Below are 22,274 nucleotides of genomic sequence, written 5' to 3'. Positions count from 1 at the left end.
CCATTCTAGATGACAACAAAGCCCCTGCTTTGAAAGACCATATGATACACACTCCTTTTCATGTGTTCCCCTCCCACTGTTGAGACCATTGGCTGGGGAATTTCCCTACATGCGTTTTATTTGAGGACCTCACTGAATATTAGAAAGTATTTCTTCATGTGGAATCAAATCTTACTCCCAGTATTCTTTCTCTCCCCTTGGCAACCATATAGGAAAACTCTGTATTATGATAGTGCCTCAAGTCTTTGAGAGCCATGAACATTTATGTCTGGGACTCTTGATCTTAAATCACTTAGCTCTTTCTTAGCCTTCAGCCCTTGTATTAAGTACCTCTTGTATGCAGAGTATTCCAACATAGCCTATCAAGAAGGTTGTACAAAGACACTTGCTTTCTGAAAATACTGGAAAAGGTACAATACTGTATTATTAAATAAATGGAAAATCAGTATACTCCCCACACACTTTTTACCACACATACACAGATGAATGGTGCCCATTAAAGTCTCAGGAAATGGAAGCAATGTGGCTCTGAGCAAGGCGTTCCTGTATGTGCATGCTCTTCTGATAATTAGATGCCTAGAATTCATGTGACCTGTCAAGTGTAGAGTACCAATGACAAATCACTCTCCATTTATTCTACTTCTGTGGATGCATCCTAAAGTTAGGTTGGCAGAATCAGTGGGCACCTTCTCCTCTGATTCGTGTAATATTCTTGTATTCTCATAAATTGCATGTAGGTCGGATGTATATTTTAAATACAGATTCAGTGTCATTATAATGCAAAGTGTTTGCCTTATTTTTAAAATTTTTATCTTTTTTTTCAAGATTTTGGATTTTCAGAAAGTTCTGTATATGTTTTTCCCATATGTTATTTGTGATATCTTAGTTAATAAAGACATTTAAAGTTTCCATGATTTCTAAAAAAGCACTGTAAATACCTCTGTTATCTCTGTTATTCATATCCGTGTAGCCATAGAATACATGTTCCTTTCTACTGAAATTGTCAGTCTCAGAGTGAATGATGTTGGCTTATTTGTATAGCAACATACACGACCATATCTCTACCTCTCTCACCAATAGTTCTATTTTCTGTGAACACAGAGAACAAACATCCTCATAGAGTTTACCACTCAGTGTCTGTGACAGTGAGACATTTTTTTCTGATAAAATGCTATTTTTAATTTTATTTAAACTTCAATCAGTAATAGGGCAGAGTTGAGAGGAAGGATACTGATGTAAATGCTTATATGTGACAATTAACAGATGTTAACCATTAGAAGTATCCCTTTCTTACTGAAAGTCCCATGTGGTATGGCAGGACAAGGAGGTGAGTAGGGATGGGAGAGGGGAGGGGAGGCCCAGAGTTCTCTGCAGTCAAAATGACTCTCCACCAGATAAAGCTTTACACAATTATTTCTAACCAGAAGAGAACAGAACTATTTTTGCAAGCACACATTCAAGCTCTCCGGTCTTAACATTTTGATGTGATAGGTCTGGGATTGGGCTAGGCATCTATCTTCTCAAAAGCTCCCCAGGAGATCCTGGAGTAATTTCCCAGGTGAGAAATTTCTTAAATCATGGTTTAGGACACAAAAGTGAGCTGAAGAAAACATTACGTGGCTCAAATATCCACTTATTTGTCAAGAAACTATATATTGAAAGGATTAATCGGCTAAGCAAAAAGAAGAATTATCCTAAGTATAATTCTATATTATTGCAAAATTTCACTTGAAAGTATTCACCACCTGCTTTCAAAACCAAACATCATGTGGACACTGTGGATCTAGAACATGAAACAAGGTTCACTTGAGAATATGGTTGATTGGCTAAGGAAACTTTAAAAGAAGCAAACTTTTAAGTAGCACATGATTCTTTTGGAGCATTTTAATATGATGCATTATATACATTACATATATGTATAATGTATTACCTAATAATGTATTTATGTGATGCATTACAATTTGCAATTATTCATTTATGTATTTGGTAGTGTTTTTGTTACCTGTCTCTTCCCTAAACTTTAAGATAGAGTCCATGTCAGGCCTGCTGACTGCTGAACCCACAATACCTAGTGCCTCCCAGTGAATATTAATTTACTGGCTGCCTAGATGAATGCATTACCTAGGATCTTATTGGTTAATCTAGAAATTTGTATTTCTTGCATTTTTCATTGTTGAGGATAAAATAGCAGTCCTTGTGTGGTAAGTCTGTTGTAGGAGTTTTGGGGCAAAGGTGGCTCCTGGGTCACTCTTCCCTGCCAGTGTCCATGGATATTAGGAGGGAAGATGCCACATCTATGTAAACATAATTATACCTTACTCAGAGTTCATAAGCTGTAGTCTCAACAACCATTCTAATTAGTGAGCATATTAAAAAAATTATTTGCCAAATGTTAAAGTTGATACATTTCACATATACATCAGGATTTCTAGATTATCCTGCGGAGTGAAAAGTTCTAGAGATATTGAGCCCACTTCATACTTGTCAGCAATTGGTTAGAGAGGAGTAGCCTCTTTGGATGGGATAAATTTGCTCATTTCTAAGTCTTTCTCTCTCTCTTTTTCTCCCAGAAAACTATCTGGGAGATAAATTTGCTCATTTCTAAGTCTTTCTCTCTCTCTTTTTCTCCCAGAAAACTAACTATCCAGAGGTCCAGCAGCAACAGTACTTTTCCATCTTATACCCAACACTACTTGATTCATTTTCCTTATTAGCCCATCCCCCCAACACAGTCATTTGAGAGTGACTATATTTATACAGAGCTCTAATGTCTTCAAAGCACTTGAGTCAAGTACAGTTTCACAGTGCAGATTTAGCCATGCATAGATTTAAAGCACTGAAACTTTCTTTCCTAACCACCAATCATATTTAAGTACTCTTACTCAAATCTGAATACGTATCTTTTATCCATACCCTCATTAATGCATATATTAAGGCTTCGTACCTGTGAAGCCCTGCCTCAGTTAGGAGTCTCTTCCAATAACCTAGATAACATATGGTAGTGGCTTTGACTGAGGTGGTAGCAATAGTGGTGGTGATCAGTGGTTATATTCTGAATATGCAGTATTTTGAAGGTAGGGTCAACAAGATTTGGGGAGGAGCAGATAAGATAATGAAGCAAAGAAAGAGTAGAGATGACTACTTAGATTTTTTGGCCTGAGCGACTACAAGAGCAGTCGGTAAATTTCTTCTGTGAAGGAATGAATAGTAAATATGGCAAATGTTGCAACTGCTCAGCTCTACTTTTGTAGCATAGCAATAGCCATAGACAATATATCAACAGGCTCTGGGACAGATCTGGTGACCCCTGAATTAGAAGATGGGCAATGCCTTTCACTAGTAGAAGGAATACTACAGGAGTAGCTGGTTAGGGGTAGGGAGTGGGGTAGGGTTGTGAATATCTGGAGCTCAGTTTGGGATATGCTAAATAGAAGGCTTAAAGTGGGTAGATGGATTGTTAGTTTGGAATTCAACTGATGATCTAGAGATAAAATTTGGAACAACACCGCCAGCATAAAAATGGTATTTCAATTTGTGAGACTAGATGAGATTACCTAAATGATGAATATAGATGAAACAAAGGAGGGGGAGAAAAAAGAAAAGAAATGGACGAGGCCTGAGTCCTAAGAACCCTCCCGTAAGTAGAGGTTGGAGAGATGAGGAAGAATCAGCAAACATATGGAGAAGCAGCAACAGAGGCAAGTGTGGGGTCATGAAACCAAGACATGGAGGTGTGTCCAGGAAGAGCAGGTGTCAGTCATTTCAAAAGCTACGAATAGGGGCGCCTGGGTGGCGCAGTCAGTTAAGCGTCCGACTTCAGCCAGGTCACGATCTCGTGGTCCAGGAGTTCGAGCCCCGCGTCGGGCTCTGTGCTGACAGCTCAGAGCCTGGAGCCTGTTTCCGATTCTGTGTCTCCCTCTCTCTCTGCCCCTCCCCCGTTCATGCTCTGTCTCTCTCTGTCCCAAAAATAAATGAATAAACGTTGAAAAAAAAAAAAGCTACGAATAAAGAAAGATGGTGACCAGGAAATGACCACTAATGACATTGATAAGAGCAGGGTGGTGTGGAGGTGGGGTGGGGAGTCTGCCTGTGTGAAATCAAGAGAGAAGGGTGGGAGAAAAATTGGTAATTCTCAGTTAAGACAGGGAATTTCACTGTAAAAGGAAGGAGAGAATGATGCAGTAATTGGAAGATGAAAAGGGGTCAAAAGAGGCCCTTTTGTTTGTTGTTAAGAACTTTATGTCATTGGCAATGATTCCCATTAAAAACCAGTGCACTTTACATCATCATCTTATATGAATTTTCCTTTCCCACCTACATGAAAGGTAGCACTCACCTTACCTGAGGGAAATCTTCATTATCTTCTTTTAAGCATTGAAAAAATGCTTAGGACCTCACTTTGATATTTTGTGATATAATGTGTTCCCATATTTTGTAGTTATTTTTGAGGCTTGAGGGGATTTTGTTTTTATCATGTTCCTTTAACTATCTATTTCTCCAATAAAGTAGAATCAGTTTTGTATTATTTCATTAGTCTAATGCCAAAAATTTCCCATAGGAAAGCCTTTTCTCTTCCTGTGCCCTACCCCTCCCCAAACATCCCATCCCTCTCCAGCCTTACCAAAACAAATTCCTACCTTCCTGTCTGATTTAACCCTGGGCCTTATGTGTTCAGCTCCCGGTTTCCTTAACTGGCCATTTCATTAGGCATTTCTACCTAATAGAGATAAACCCACCAATTTCAAAAGCCCATGAAGTGTTTTAAAAGCTTTTGTCTGTCCTTGGAGGAAATAATTTTGTCATCACTTAATGTCTTTTTAATGGTTCTTTCTCACTTTTGTAAGTCAGTACTCCTTTTCCAATTTGACTAACTCAGGAGAAGACCAAAAAGTCCTAGCTAACTTATCTTTTTGAAACCTCAACACTTGTCTATCTAAATGGACTTTACTTTGTATCAGAATACACAAGAAATGGCCACACAATGCTCTAAAAAATACATGTCCAAGGGACATGTCAAACTGTCTCCAATGGCATTGTTATCACAGCATCCATGACAATAGCCAACTTAGAAATGTATCTCTGAAAACTCAAAGTGTGATATTTTTATTTTTAGCATTTTATGTCTTTGAAGATGGTTTCCATAAGCAGGATAGATTTTTCAAGAGGTCACTTTTGTTTTCAAAATTAATATTCCTGGTTCCTCCTTAATTTAGCTGCAATTTATAAATCTTTTGTTCTATTCATAAATCTAGCATTTTTACAACATTTGTTTAATGTTTATTACCAACAGATTTAATTAACTAAATTTCCTAAACTGCACTTACACATTTAATATATTTGACTTTTAAAAGTATTTCAGTTGTTTTATTGAAAATAATTTTCATATACTGAAGTGTCTTCAAAGTCTAAAATAAAGTGACTCTTCAGCTCTATATTTTGCAATACTCCTTTAAAAATTTAACAAGATTTTTTAATAATTTCCAACTCAAAATCACTAAGTAATTACTCATTTATATATTTAATGTTGCAATTACAAAGCTAACCTCTTGTTTTAATGAGCACATTTTCTTCACTACCACTAATAATATTAAGTTCACATAGGTTCCTTAGTCAGAAATTCTTTTCTAACACTTTGATTCTTTCAAACACTTCTATATTTAAATCTTATGTGTGGAATTAAAAGATATTACCCATCAAAAAAAAAACACTATGTCATCCCAAACAATGTTGGGGATGTATTCCCAAGTAATTTCTAGGGTTGCCTTCCATTCGGACGACATTTCTTGTTGTCCAAGCTATTGACTGGGATTTAAGATGGGTGCTTCAGATGTCAGTGTGCTTCCTGACTCTGGCTGTCACTGTGCTATGGATACCAAAACTTACAGAAATAGCTGGCAAAACAACCTCATCCTTGGACTGGACCACATCACTCTTCAATTCTGTCTGCTTATGAAAGTCAGCAAACTTCTCCCACACTGCAACATTCTTTGATTTGATTTTGTATTTCTTCAGCTCAGGCTCTAAAGACCACCGAACTTGATGAGAATCTGCATTCTTTTCACATCCCTTCTATTTCTTGGAGCCACAACTCTTCTAGATATTTAAATGACATCAGGTTGAATTTTGGATATCTCTCATAGCTTAGTCCAACTACGATTTCCACAGACAGGATGCTAATATTTACAAGTAGAGTACCTCATGGTGAACCTTTTAGTATAAAGTAAATCAATCCATTTATAAGCTGGCCAACTAAATGGCTCTAACAAGAAATGGAAGAATCTAACAACAAGAAATGGGGCACTGGGGCATACCTACAAGCATATGTGTGTTTTAAGCAATCTTTATTTTGTGAACTATCTAACTGAGTCAATATCTAAGTTCTACTGGGTCTTGTAAATGTTTTTGGGTGTCCATGCATAATAGGTCTAATTTTTGCCTCATGTTTAGGAGGCAAGATCAAATTGTACGTGTTTACAGCTAAATTTTCTGTGACTGCATCTTACCTATTTAAGAAGGACAAAAACTAGAAATACAGAATGTTCAAGCTCATTGAATAAGAGCTAAGTATCAGATATTTAGCTTTTCCATAAAGGTAACAAGTAGTATGCTGCATATTTACTAGGCATTCCATAGGGTGTTAAGTAAGTGCACATGTGTGCCCTTTTCTGTTGCTGTATTTGTAGGATATAATATTAAAATTATTTCAAATAAATGCTACACATACTCAGAAAAAGTCAGAAGATAGATTGTCCATCAAGCATCCAGAAAGCTATGTTAAGTTAAATGCTTAAGTAATTTACATGTTCATTTCCTGAACTTTTGTTTCTTTCACATGGTTACACTGGCCACATTGCACATTGCACATTCATTGCAATTTAGAGCTTCTGGATAGGAAAAATAGATCATATTGGACCATTCCCTATAGCCCCCAACTTTTTGTTGAAATTTCCTATTGTTATTAAGTAAAGTTATCATTGCTTGCTATTTTCAAACCTCCTAGACCTCTCATCATATTAACAAAGTTAAATACTACTGGAGGGGCGGCTGGGTGGCGCAGTCGGTTGAGCGTCCGACTTCAGCCAGGTCACGATCTCGCGGTCCGTGAGTTCGAGCCCCGCGTCGGGCTCTGGGCTGATGGCTCAGAGCCTGGAGCCTGTTTCCGATTCTGTGTCTCCCTCTCTCTCTGCCCCTCCCCCGTTCATGCTCTGTCTCTCTCTGTACCAAAAATAAATAAAAACGTTGAAAAAAAATTAAAAAAAAATAAATACTACTGGATATTAAGGGGATAAATAATATACCCATTTTCTCCTGGAAGTTGTAACCAATGGAGAAAGACAGATGGCAAATGCAGATCTTAACTTTCCCATAGATGTGACGGATGTAATTCCTAAATTTCAGAGCTCCCTAATCAAGCTGGATCTTCCCCTTCTCTATGGGATGGCTGTGAGTCTTGCCTGAGGACAAAGAGGCAAGAAAGAGTATATAGCACCTTTGACTTCCCCTGCAGTAGGTATCAAAGGGACAGTGGACCATGTCTCCCACAGGAAGTCAAAATGACCAGCTTTCTGTGGGGGACCTAGCCAATGCCCAACATGCCCTCTAGCATCTTCCTTCAGGAATATAGAGACAGGCAGAAATCCCTCCCATCAGTTCCTTAAAAGTAAATACACAGAGAGAAAGAAAGTGACTATCCCTCCTCCATTAACTATCTTCTCCAAAATTTTCATTGTAATATTTGTACATAGAAAGTCATGCATAAAAATGTAGACATCAGTAATGCTAAATACATTGTCTTCTTATCAAAATCCTTTATCATGGTTAACAAAGTATGTTCATGTAAGATATTTTTCAGGCATGACTTTTTGGTTTATCTTTTGACATACACAATTTTAAGTTTTAAAGTATATTAATGAGCATAAAGATAGAATTATATATGCTAAATTACTTTTAAATTTGTAACAGCCTTAATTAGTTTGGTTATTTTGAAAGGAATCTAGTTTTATTCTCTCTGTGGAACAGAACAGGTTAGCACTGAGCAAGCGGTAGGCCACTTTGATGCTGAGGCTACTTAGGTATATTAAATCATGAGAAGAGAAGATGAAAGGTACCCTAGAAATGACCCCATCCAATCTTATTTCACAAATGAGTTAAGCGGGAGAAAGAATAATTGACATGTCTTCAGTCACAGACGATCTTAGCAGTAGAATTGGGGTTAGAATAAAAGATTTTTGATTTTCAGGTCAGTGTTATTTGTGCCATGCTGGGCTGATATTTTAGGACGAGACTATAATTCAGTGTTTTTAGCAGTTATTGATCTGAGTGCACATTGTAGTTCAAAATGTAAATAATATTTAGATGCATTGTTTTCCCAAGTGATTACAATTAATTAGGAACCCATCAGGGGACATAATTTTTTGGTGCTACTCCATCTGGAATTCCTTTGTAAATTAATTATGCTATTATGTACTTCAGTGAACTGTAACCCATACTTAATAAATCAATATTTCATTGAAAAAAACATGAAAAGAATAAATACTAGATAAATCCATTATCAGTCAAACAAATGGCTTTTAAAAGTTCATTTCAGTCCTAGAATATTAAGACTTTCATTATAAATGTTTTTCGTATTGTTGATACACTTTGCCCAGATTTTTACAGATAAAACAAAGGAGAAGTTTGAAGTAATAATTTATAATATTTATGTCTGAGCTAAGTAACTGAAAACAGTAGTACAAAATCTCATGATAGAAAGAGTGGTTTCCATATTTGATACTGTATGTAACATTGAATACTGACTGATTAAATGGCATTGTGTAATGTTTTGCCACATTTAATTTAATCCTCAAAATTGGCAGATGTAGTCTGGATAACTGAGGAAAGTGTATCTTGCTATAACTCCTTCAGTAATCTTTCCTTTATACGGACAAAGGAGATGTGGCTGTTGCCACCATAGAACTACTCCAGATCCTTTCTAAATAATTCTGATTTTATACAAACTTTGTAAGTTTATTTTAACGTAATTCTAGATGAGTTTATGTAAGATGGCTTTGTTTTCCTAATTTAAAACATCTTTTGAGAACCAACAAATTTCTGTTGAAGGTGACTGCCATGGCCTCATGGGACAAAAGTATTTCTAGAAGAGTTCATCCATTATTTTAATTTTTGCATGTTTTATTTCAAAGTCACTAAAATAATTTCTCTTCACTTAAATACATTGTTATATTAAATAAATATATGTATCCCATTACCCTTGTGGAAAATTAAGGCTTTCAGTGTTATAAGTTTAGCAGATTTGTGAGTTTGCTTAAAAGCTTTATAACTCACAGTGAACTCATGGCCATCAACCCGAATGTAGGTGAGTCTTGGTTAGCTCCGTCCAACCTGATAGAGGAGAAAGTCACCAAAAGAATGATAAAATAAAGGAGACTATGAAAAATAGCACAACGATCAGCGGGACATCGATACACTTTCATATGGGGAGTTCCATGTGAATTTGAGTAATTATAAAATTGTCACTTTTTGTGTAATTTCTAACCTTCTAAAATATACTACTAACCACTCACTAGTCACAATTTGAATAACTTTTTTTTTTCAGATAGAATAATATGTAAATATTTAAATGATTTAGGAAATAATGTCATGATACAAACTATAAAATTCAATTAAAATCATTCATTACAAAGGAAAAACACTTCACTAAATGACATTTCACTAGGGAAAAATTTTGAAAGCATTTTTTTTCTATATTGATTTATAAGAATTACAAATGTTCTCTTTTTCTGTTTTTGTACCTTGTAACTTGTTATAAAACAGATTACCATTTCAGGGATGCCTGAGTGGCTAAGTTGGTTGAGTGTCCAACTCTTTATTTATTTTTTTTAAGTTTATTTATTTTTTAGAGTGTGCAAGAGAGCAAGCAAGAGTGGGGGAGGGGCAGAGAGAGAGAGAGAGAGAGAGAGAGAGAGAGAGAGAATACCAAGAAGGCTCCCCGCTGCCATTGCAGAGCCTGACACAGGGCTCCATCTCATATAGAGAGAGTCTATGGCTCCATCTCATAGAGTCTATGACTCCACCTCATAGAGTCTATGGCTCACTCTTGATTTCGGCTCAGGTCATGATCTCACGGAGGTGAGATGAGCCCCATGTTGGGCTCCCTGCTGGATGTGGAGCCAGCTAAGACTCTCTCTCTCCCTCTCTGTCCCTTCCCCACTCGTGTGCACACACTCTCTCACAAAGATATGTATTATCATTTTAGAGTTGATTTATCATTGGCAGGTCCACAGATGCTTGGCTTAACTTCCCCATACAGCTTTAAAGATGAAAATGTCAATCCATATGGTAATTAATATAAATGTATATTAAATCTAAGGCTTATTTAAATTTTATCCCACAATTCTTTTCAAAGAATAAGCTATACATCAATAACACCCTCATCATCAATTTAAACGCCTTCATTTTTTGAGAAAAATTACTTTTTTCTTAATTTATTTCATTGGACCATCATATGCTATATTTTCATAGCAGTCCTATGTAGCATAGTCAAATTATTTTTTTATCATAGTTTGTTTCCAGTTCATACCAACTAAAATTTACTTCTCATATTATTATATTATTTCTACTACCAAAGACTCAAATGATATAAAATATGAAGGCTCCTTGGGAATTATTATACTATCATATGGTTTGACCCTTAAAAATTACAGTACAATATTAGACATTATTAATTTTGGTAAATTGATTTGAATAAATAATTGGATGATATTAGCTTTTAAGGTATATTAATCACATGGCTCCTTGTTGCTGTGAAGATGACCTCTAGGAAAATCAATGGACTATGGTGGACTACAATTTCGGTAGTCAGTATGAAGTGTCCCCAGTTACAACCAGATAGGGTATTTTTGTTCACCTATTCTTTACTAAAACTGATGTTTGTACTTAGGATTTGGAGGATGCCATTATATGATTATATTGCATTACAGAATTTTGAATATCAATGGCCTCAATTTGCTTCCTTTTATTTAAAATAGTCTAAAGAACCAGAATTGAAAGGACTTTAGGAGGTAGTAGTACCACTTCTTCCTTTTACTTTTTGTCAGTTACTAGCAAAACTGGTAAAATGGAAGGTTTTTTTTTTTCCCCTTCACAGGTTTGGGATGAAAATCTTGCAAAATCTGCAGAGGCTTGGGCAGCTACTTGCATTTGGGACCATGGACCTTCTTACTTACTGAGATTTTTGGGCCAAAATCTGTCGGTACGAACTGGAAGGTAGGAAGCAGTTTCACTGATACAGTTCATCCACATGGTTTATTACTTATGAATCCCAAGGGGTAGTGACACCAATTTCAAGTAATATCAGCAAATATTTATTGAGTGCTCATTATGTGTCAAGCAATGATGCTTGGCCTATGACTGTTTCAGATGTCTTCAAGGATTATTTATTTGGTTTAAAGGGCCTAATGAGACCAGTTTCCTATTTCACCTTTGGAACACCATTCCTTGGCTGTACTCTTCACTTACCTCACACAGTCTTTGAAAGGATTAGATGTGTGCTATATCCTATATCCTCAAGAAAAGTTTTGACTGTGGCAGAAGCCATTTTTGTGTTTATGCAACTTTCCCATGATTGCATATATCTGTATGTGTATGCCTGTGTGTGTTATACAAAATATTTATATTTACATGTGTGTGTGTGTGTATATATATATATATATATATATATATATATATACACATGCAAGTATTTGCAGCTATGAGAAAGGCTGTCCCCAATGAGAGGATAACTTTTCCACCACTGTGGAAAGCCATCATCCAACATTTCAAAGACCCATTCTCTTCCATATAGAGGAGAAAAATCAGGTGCGCTATTATTACAATGAAAGTAATTCAAGTTTAAGGGGAAAAAAACCACACTAAGTTCTAGTATCACAACTACATTTGCATATCTAATTTTTAATTATATATATGATTCTGGTGGGAGAAATTTTTGATATAGATAAAACAAGATAAAGATGAAGATTCTTGAAATATTTGTACTTCGTTTTTTGAAACAATCAGACGTACTCTTAAGTGAGTATGGGCTCACCTGCTTTGGTCCCGGGTATTTTCATGCTTGGCCCTACTTGGAGGAATAGAGGATTCTGCTAGGTGGTGATGGTAATTATGAGGCATGGATTTCCTCTTCACTCAGCATGAATAATCAGTAAAAAAAAATAATTAACTTATAATTTAACATGAGTCCACTTTATATTACCACTACTGTATTCTAAGTTGTTATTGTTTTTCTTGATATCTAGATATCGCTCTATTCTCCAGCTGGTCAAGCCATGGTATGATGAAGTGAAAGATTATGCTTTTCCATATCCTCAGGATTGCAACCCCAGATGTCCTATGAGATGTTTTGGCCCCATGTGCACACATTATACGCAGGTTATTTCAATTGTCTTGTTAAGTTTTGATTCATAGTTTTAAAAACGCTCTTGCTGTTTTGGGGAATATGCCTTTTCTTAGCTTTAACTTCAGTAATGACATATTGGTTTATTTTTGCAGATGGTCTGGGCCACCTCCAATCGGATAGGATGTGCAATTCATACTTGCCAAAACATGAATGTTTGGGGAGCTGTATGGCGACGCGCAGTTTACCTGGTGTGCAACTATGCCCCAAAGTGAGTACTAGGCTGGATTCTACTTCCTGGAACCTTTAATGATGTTAAATATCTCCAGTCAGATAATTGTTTTAATATGAATAAGACTTAACTACAATAGCCTCTAATTCTCAAATCTCCCTTCACCACAGTATATCTGAAAAATACTGAGATGAACGATTATTTTTCACAAAGACTGGTATTTGGGGCTAAAATTGTAGGCAAAGTAATTTGAGGTATGGAGATTCACTAAATTCCCTTCACCATCTTTTTTTAGTGATGATAACTGTAAAATAAACACTATACTTCCAGGCTTTCGATAGCTCTATAAAAGTTATCAGAAAAGAATCTCATAGGGACTTTATCAACACTGCAATATTCCCATCTATCAGTACTAGAATGTTGGCTTATTTTTTTAACTGGGAAAGCAAAAGAAAGCTCTTCTTCCTTCTTTCTTTTAAGAATAAAACTAAAAGTTACAGTTTACTAATTTTATAGATGGCTAAGGAGTCATTTGTTACTGGAAGGGAAAATTTAAATGCTATGACTTCTTTTTAAATGAAAGCTTTATCATGATTTAAGTTTCAATATTGAAAGTTTAAAATTTTTTCATTAGTTCTATCTTATGGAATACATAAAAATGTATAGTGAAAATTGATCAAGGATTATAAAATATAGTCATATTTATAAATATTCTTTACAAGATGAGAATAAATAAGCCTTTGTTAACATTTGATAAAATGCCTTCTTGATAACAATAATTCTTCAGATGATAAAATGTTCCAGTATTTATACATGAGTCTGTTCTCATTTGGAGTAAATACCAAAATGTGCAAAGGATTTATGACACTCTTGGTGTCTTCCAAAGTAAGTTCCAAACAAAGATTTTCTCTGACTTTGCCAATATGGGGAGGGAATGAGAAAACGTTTCACAAATAACTGCATTACTCATTTATATGGTAGTATGCCAGTTGCAGTGTTTTTGCAAAGTTAGAAAAATAGTGATTTTCCCCATGGTCCCCCTTCACAATTATTAGAATAATAAGGGTTGGAAAGTAAAATGTGTCTGCATTACCAAAAGCATTAAAATTGTGCATTTGCTGGATATTTTCAGTTTCACACTTTATATTTTCCTATTAATCCTTTACCCTTCTTCCTGACATAAATAGGCCAAGTAGTGCTCATATGGTAAAAGAGATTTGTGTTTCAATTGTTTGACTGTTCTGTTTTTAGAATTTTCTAGTATTACTGATGAGATATCTGATTGTTTTATGGGTACAAGAGATTAATATATTGTGTTAATATGCTTTATTTGTTATAAATAAGAACCACTATTTTGAAACCTAGGCAATGAAGAAAGTTGTAAATTCCTAATATTTGAGTGTGAATTTTCCAATGCCAATATAAAGTTATCTCATGCCTGTTTTTGGGGGGTGGGGGAAAGAGAGAGAGAGAGAGAGAGAGAGGGAGAGAGAGTTGGAGTGAGAGAAGGAGACAGGGAGGGAGAATTTAATTAGATGGAATAGGAAACAAAAAATAAAAGGATGAATAATATACGTTTATTAGTTGACTGATTTACTATTGAATGTAATTATCCTCTATTTGGTAAAAATCTGTGATTTATATAAAAGTTTGTAATGTAATATGTAATACTTTTTACATGCAATATAATTATATTTCTAAGTTTATGCTACCAAAAATATGTGCTATATAATTTCCAAAAGGTATGTATAATAAAGAGAAAGATATGAAATCAAAAAAGCATATGCTTGGTCCATATACATTTATAGCTTTGGGTAAAGATACAGAGGGAAATAAGATTATGAATATAAAATAGGAGAGATTAGGATAGAAGGGCGAGCTACACTCATAAGAGCACGAGCTTCTTGAGTGTTTCTGGGTAAGCATGTGACATTGTCAAAATTATACTCGAGGAAGCTTATCCAGAGGGCAGAGTATAGAAAGAACTAAACGGAGGTGGACACTCTTGGAATCTGATGACATTCTGTAATATGAATAGCTAATCAGCATGTTTTTTATATTTATAGATAAATTTCCCTCTATAAATATTTCATAGATCAAAGCCTGAATTTTTAAATGACTGATTTCAGCAGATAGTTTATGTAGGTACACTTTAAGGGTCACTGCTTGATCTTCTTTAGGTCTTAAAGAAGATAAGACCCACCTGTTTCATATTTTAGCCTCTTACCTACTGTTGTCTTATCTTCAACCCTGATTTTTACTATTGACAGGCAACCAAATTTTCTCCTGACCATTCAATTTCCTTCAAATTGCTGGCTATCTTGCTATTTCTTAGTACTCTAGGTACCATGCTACTGAAAATAAATCTATTATTTTCTTCATAAATGAACAGTAAGGCATTATGGCTATTTTTAACTGTCATGAGTGATGACTTTAATGTATTACTATTATCATGGCTATCAATACAGATAAAAATATTGATAACACAAAACAATTTAGTCTGTTTAGTCTTATCAAAAAACAAACTGTATTACTAAGAACGAAAGCTATGAGTTTACACATGACAAAAGATTTTGAAATCACCTTTAATTGATTCTCTGAGCCCTTAATCTCTTACCATGAGAATGGAGTTTTCTGTATCTCATTTTATAAATGTTGAGAACTTAAAATGTTTTACAACTTTAGAAACGAATCTTGTGAACCTCTATTTTTTGTGCTTATGACAACTTCATGCTCACCTCATCATTTCTAAGCCTCCCAGAAAATACTAAGTACATGTATATATTATCATCCTTAACATTAGTGGGAGTTTTAAAAATGGGAGTATGTCCTGCCAATGTGCTCTAGAAGGCAGTTAGTTATAGGACAGAGACAGATGTGGTGACTGAATAAGCATCGAGCCTTGCTTGACATTAATTATGTCACTATTCATTGTAGTGCTTTACTTCTAGTCTGTAAATTAAGATAATATTAATTTTTGCAGAGAGAAAGATTTAAAAAGTGAGATTTAGAGAATAATACATTGCTGTATAAATAAGAAATGGATACAATTTTCAGTGCCTTCCTAAACTGATTAAACTTCTCAAAAAAGATCATTACATGTCAATACATGTGGTCATGTGCTTAAGGACAATCAAATTGTTCTAAATGGGCATTAATATAGCACTTATATGTTTTTTTTCTTCTTTCTAGGGGCAATTGGATTGGAGAAGCACCATATAAAGTAGGGGTACCATGTTCAGCTTGCCCTCCAAGTTATGGAGGATCTTGTACTGACAATCTTTGTTTTCCAGGAGTAACATCAAACTACCTATACTGGTTTAAATAAGCTTATCTTTTCCTTCAGGAAATAGAATGGTTTCTGGGAATAGGCATATATATATATTGAGTTTTGCACATAGTATACATATTTTATAATAATCTTGTTTTCCTTTTATTATTCATTGTATAAATTTGTGTTTGTCTAGTATGTTTGCTTCATCTTGAAGTAATCAAAACATCCATTTCTATCTTCTGATCTCTAAGCCCAAATTAAAATATTGTAGATATAGTATTGACATAGTTGATGCATCCAATCCCAAAACTTGCTTTCCAAGGAATTATGTTATGTTTGTAAGGAATAAAATATATACTTGACTTATATGTGTGCGTGTATATAGATACATATATACACATATGTATATTTATATACATGCACACACATATAATAGATTATGTAATGCAGACAATAACGTGATTCAGTAGTTAACTTGAGGGAAATTTTTAAAAACACTATTCTGAAATATATATGAGGTGGTGGGACATCTTCAGCACCCATTTCTATAATTCCTACAAAGTGATAAATTGCAAATAATACTCAGTGATATCTGGACATAATAATTTAATTGATCACCCAAGATTTCATTCTGGAGGTATATTTTGTCTTATTTGGGTTCACCAAAGGATATGCTCAACTTATGTAAGTGTCAAATCATGCTTTTTGTTTAATCACTTTTATTGAATCAGTAATCATGTGTCGAGTGCTTACTGTGTGCAAGGCACTCTGCTCGTTATGTTCTGAAAATGCAAAGATAACGAGATACAGTTCCTGCCTTCAAGAAGCTCACAAAAATATTCAGAAAATAATGCAGTTTAATGATTTTGCTATAAATTTACAGTTTTTTTTAAATTGATTTTAATGTAAGTTTGAGGAAGTAGATACCACCGTGCTCACCTGTTGGGGGAATAGGTGATAAGACACCCTCTATAATATGTGAGGCTTCTGATTAGCATGAAAATGTAGCTACAATGCTTGGAACTAAAAGAGGCAGGACAAGAATTAACTGCCCAGGGATTACTGTATTAGAGTAAATAGTTGTGACTTTGGAAGACAGAAAACAAAACGCGAAAAAAATTCTGAGAAAGCCCAAGAGAATTAAGGTATGAAAAGTCACAGAAATACAGTTACTGCACAAAAAAATATAGGCGGAGAGCTTCAGAAGGGCCTATCCTGAGAATGTAGCATATCTTGAGGCCCGTCAGCAGAGGGTAAAGGATGCCAGAAAAAAAAACAAAAACAAAAACAAAAACAAAAACAAAAACTGGAGAGATGCCAGGACACTTCTGTCTCTTTATGTCATTATTTGGTGAGAATCAATCCAATCACCATGAGCCTTTGAGCATCACATTAAAGATCCTGCACGCACACCATAGTTATGGCTTTGCAGAGTAGCCCTCTTCAGATGGTTCGCTAAGGACTACTTACCAAATCTTATTTCTATGTCTGTGAAGAAGAATAATTTTCAGTCCTCCATTAAGTTTGATTGTGGAAGTCCAATCAAAGTCACTATGAAAATTTCACTCATAAGATTTTGGAAATGCGGTGTTTCCTCATTCAGGAAACCGCTTTAGAGAGAAAAAGTCAACATCTGGGTTAAGACACTTATATTAATTTCATGTGTGTGGTGGGGGTGAGTGAGTGAGAGAGACAGGGAGAGAAAGAGATTCAAGTTATGTAAAGCTTCCATAGAGTTACAGAGTAAGCAAACAGCGTTAGTTCCAGAGTGCAAATAACAGAAGGAAGCTACTTGTTTAAAATTCTCTACACATTTGCAGTTTCTTAGGGTGGATGCACTGAAAGATGAGTTAATTAAATCCATTCAATGAGGGAAAAATCCACCATCTGGAGTTTAGGTTTACATGATGACAAACAATTGGCCTGATTCCTTTTACAAATTGAATGTGGTGACCAAATGTTTTCATATCATAATATTCTGCTTTTGTGGGCACGTATATAGATTTTACTAAACATAAATATGTTTGGAGACTAAAAAGGAGAACAGAAGTAGTTGTAAGACTCGGCCCCCAGTCTAACTTTTATCTAACTAAGGGCAATTGGAGCAAAAAGTAATTAGTGGGATGTTTACTTGATTTATCTAGGAAGTATTTTCATCCTTCATTTTCCTATATTAGTTCTACGGAAGTAGCAAAAGTACTATTAAACAAAGAAGACTGTTCTTAGTTCCAGTTCTGTTGCTGGACTACTTGTGTGGCTTGGTTTCTCAGTTCTGAAAAAGAATAATGATATTTGCTACACATTTCACAGAGATTCCTAGGAGGCTAAAATTACCATATTAATAGAAATTAATGAATATGAAAAGCATCATTAACATTATGAAACTTATTTGGGATAAAATTAAGTCTTATGAGCTTCTCTTTGGCAGAAATTTTGTCTGATTCTTTGTGTTCATCCCAGTTTCTTATATAGTGGCTATAATACAGTAAGTGTTTAATGAATGTGTCTACAAATATATTTTTAGAATTAACTAAAAAGTCTAGAATTGCAACAGTGTAGAGGAGTCCCACCTTTCCATGTTTTATTAAAACAAAAAAAAAATGTCTTAAATACAAAGCTCTGAATGCATCAAAAATCCAGATAAATCATCAAACATACCAGATGAAGACTAGGGTCTCTGCATGTATAACTCATACCACAGTCCTTTCCAAATCACAACTAGAGCTAGACATTTATTTATAATTTAACTACTCAGCTGAAAATATAACGGGTATTTTTGTTATGCTATCTGTACTTTTTAAAGATAGTAATATAAAGTAGCCATGTGAAATGTTTCATTTTCCAGGCTAAAGCAAATGAAAATTTGCTGGTGTCAACACCATGTGTCATATTTTTCACAGCATTCAACCGTGGTGCTAAGAGAGCTATTTCTCGCTGTAATTCCCAGGGGCAGAAAGAGTCTGGGTAGAAGATATTTCTTAAGAGCAGCTTTGAATAGTCAATATTGAGGTTTTCATTTGAAATGATTTCATTCAAAAGAAGTCGCATCCTACATATTCTATGTCCTACATATTCTACGTATTCTTCTGATCCTCTATGGTATAGATTTTTTATCACCCTTTATTCAGTAAAAAAGTAAAAAAATTTCTGTCACAATATAGATTTTTTTTTGGCTTTCATGTCATCAGAAGACTGGAAAATGACAATTTTAGCTGTTACTCTGATGGATTTCTTTATAGAATTGTATTTGAGGACTTGTGTAGGCACAGTCTTAATGTCCCTGGTGAGGACAGATCACCTTTTCAATCTGCTTTTCTAATGTGGTGGGAACAGTTTTTATTATTATCATTTTTGTTTCTGTTCAGTAGCCTAAGCATTGGGACTTCTGTGGTCCTTGAGGGGATCCCTACTGGCTTCGTTTGGCTGTGGCGCCATAATGTTCCCTTGAAACCTTTGTGGAAATGTTCCTTTGGAAGCTCCGTGCAACTTCAGCACAGAGCTGACCAAACACTAAGGCAAGTTCAACTACTACAATTTATTCCGACTATTTGAATTGAAACAACATTCATTTTTCTCATTAACACATGTGTTAAATCAACTTATAACATTCACCTAAGCAAATCTAATACACAGTTAGGCCAGTTGAAGTCTTTTGTGAAATGCTTATGAAATGAATATAGAAGCTAAACAGATCATTTGAATGTGTCCAGGAAGGAAAGTAATGCTCAGCCTGTGGTATATGTTCTCCCCCTTGTATAACATCATTCCTTATGTTCCTCAGTATCATAGGATGCAAATCTAGACATAAATGGAAGCTTTTACCTACCAAAGTGTTTAGGGAGAGTAAAGTTAGATTTCTATCAATGTCTAACAGTATATTTGACCATATATATATATATATATATATATATATATATATATATATATATTTTTTTTTTTTTTTTTTTGTATCGTCATTATATGTGTGGGGAAAGGCATATTTAAACCCATGCAAAATGACTTTTTAAAAGTTATGTCATGATATAATTTTGACTTATGAGAAGTCAATCAAAACCTTAGGAAGTTTAACAATTCACTCATTAATGGTGCTGAAAATCTGTTAAACCACCATATCCTTACTACAATTTTGAGATTTCTTTTTAGTTAAAGTTTTTATTAAGTGTGAACTAGCAATATCGATTCTGGTGCTAAATATATGGTGCTAAATGAATTGTTAGTGTTAATAGCTTCAGTAATACTCTTTCTATTCATTGTTAAAAGTATTATCCATTTAATTCCTGATTCAGATATATTAATAAAATCCTGTTACCCATAAATAGGCCAGTGAACTCTTTTTTGTCTGACAGTCCAACATTATTTAGATTTTACAGAATTTAAATACATATCTTTAGAGGTTATCAATTTTCTTTTTAAGGCCTTTTTTAGCTTGGCCACATCCAAGTCCAAATACCACCTGAAGGTTAGATCACACCTACATCAACCATGCTGTAGGCACTGGCGCCCTCTGGTGATTATGAAAATAAATTTTTGATGGCTGCTTGGCCTGCAAGAAAAAGCCAGTGTTTTGTTCAAAAAAATTTGAAGTTGCACAGTTATTAGAATTCTTGGATACTTCTTAAATCTGACAGCATTTGAAAATCCTTGCCTTTATTGACATAATTTTCTAAGAGGATAAAAGAGAATATATCTTGGCATTCACTTTCCTAAATAATGTTTTTTATTATTTTAGTTCTGAGGTGCTTATCGAAGTGTTTTTTTTTTTTTAACTAAGTATTGCTAAAGTATATTTTTCATTTAGTTTACATCATAAATACAATTAGAATTAAAATTAACAAAATTATAAGTGTGTCTCATTTCAGAAGTGTTTATTTTTATTTGGCATAGTACATAAGATTGAAAGGAGATGTGTTAAAATAATTAGATTATCTCTCCATTTTTACTTGTTGGTCTAAAATTTGATAGTGTTCTTTGGTCATAGTATTTAGCTAATGATAAAATTGTATTATTCCCTTCAAAGTCCTTGTAGTCTAACAAATGTACATAAAAGCTTAGAAGTTTATCACCTGATATAATTAATGAAGACAAAATTCTTAGGTAAACTTCTGGTTGAGGTATGTCATTGACATTATATGTGTGTATCACATAATTGTGATGATCTGTTTTGACGGAAATATTTCTTAAACTATGTTAGTACAACCAAATGAGATATATTTTGAAGCAGTTTTCCATGTTAGTATTTTCAAACTTATTTTAAAGCAAGAGAATACTTTTTATGATCTCAATTATATATAAAACTCTAACATATGCTACACATAAAATGAACCTGCTTATACCCAAGCCTTCCCCAGTGCCTGGGAAGTTTCTTCTGAGAGGCCTAGGATTCCATCAGTTAGAAAAACATGAATCTAAAATATCCAATTCCCCCCCACCCATTTTTCTCTAATATAATCAGTTAATTAAAGCAAGAAAAAATTTGAGGCACTTAATTATTTCAATGATTCTTTTAAATACCCACTTCACTTTGCACATGTTAGAAGTTTCTGGTTTGATGAAGAATTAAATGCTGACTTTAACTGGTGCTTGGATATAGATCGTGGGATCTTGTGTTTTGTTATTTGACAAACAGAATTCTGATATAGTAGTTTGAGAATTGGAGACAATTGTGGTGCACATATGAAAATAATGCATTTTTAAAGCATCTAAATGTTTCAAACATGTACATAATCCTAAAATATACTATATCGTTTTAAAATTTTTAAAAGATTAATTTGGATGTTTTATTCACTTCCTAACACTGTGGCAGTGAAAGGTGCTCTGATGTTGTGATATAATGTCATGAATGTGTGCATACATAAAACCTGTGTAAACCTCTGTTCTTATAAAGCATAACAACTGTAGCTTTGTGAGCTCTGCTGTACTTTTATTCTTTCAATAAAATATTATAATTAATAATTTTGTTTTAAAAGTATATCTAATTATTTTATTTTCAATAGAGTTTTTAAAATAAATCTAGAACTAGATGGCATGATAATTTTGGTAAGGTATTAGGAACTACTTTTCTAAAGCAACAATGATTATACCTTTAATGCATCACTGAAATACACCAAAAATCTTCTATTTTTCTTTTTTCCCCTTTCTTCTTTTCCCTGCTTAGTTCTTTCCTTCTTCCTTTCTTTTCCTTTTTTTCCAAAAAATAGTTGGAAGTAAAATACAAAAGACATTTCCATGGAGGGAGAAGAAAAGAACAATATATCAAGAAGTTCTGGCTGAGGGAAATTGCAGCAGTTGAACATAAATATTTTTATGCTCCCCACACAGAAGGCCTGAAGAGAAACCATAGATGTTCCAGAAAGGCACACCTCAGGCCACTAGCTGGC

General features: G+C 34.4%; 1 protein-coding gene and 1 long non-coding RNA gene across 2 annotated transcripts in view; one reads left to right on the top strand and one right to left on the bottom strand.

The window, feature by feature from the left end:
* PI15 (peptidase inhibitor 15) overlaps positions 1 to 21,849 on the top strand; it is a 31,616-nt gene extending 9,767 nt beyond the window's left edge. Inside the window, exons 3-6 of the mRNA XM_045454844.1 lie at positions 11,147 to 11,265; positions 12,294 to 12,426; positions 12,547 to 12,662; positions 15,816 to 21,849. Coding sequence (XP_045310800.1) covers positions 11,147 to 11,265; positions 12,294 to 12,426; positions 12,547 to 12,662; positions 15,816 to 15,951 — 504 coding nt within the window. The 3' untranslated portion in view covers positions 15,952 to 21,849. The remainder of the gene's footprint in view (positions 1 to 11,146; positions 11,266 to 12,293; positions 12,427 to 12,546; positions 12,663 to 15,815) is intronic.
* On the bottom strand, positions 337 to 21,399 carry LOC123586035. Its single transcript, XR_006706560.1, has 2 exons — positions 21,297 to 21,399; positions 337 to 3,998 (listed from the first exon to the last, which is right to left on the bottom strand). It is a non-coding gene; the product is annotated as an uncharacterized LOC123586035 (long non-coding RNA).
* Positions 21,850 to 22,274: the final 425 nt, after the last annotated feature.

The sequence above is a fragment of the Leopardus geoffroyi genome, chromosome C3, assembly GCF_018350155.1.
Source record: "Leopardus geoffroyi isolate Oge1 chromosome C3, O.geoffroyi_Oge1_pat1.0, whole genome shotgun sequence".
In the NCBI taxonomy this organism is placed as follows: Eukaryota; Metazoa; Chordata; class Mammalia; order Carnivora; family Felidae; genus Leopardus; species Leopardus geoffroyi.
The sequence above is the reverse complement of the archived record's forward strand: the minus strand, read 5'-3'. Positions and strand labels throughout refer to the sequence as shown.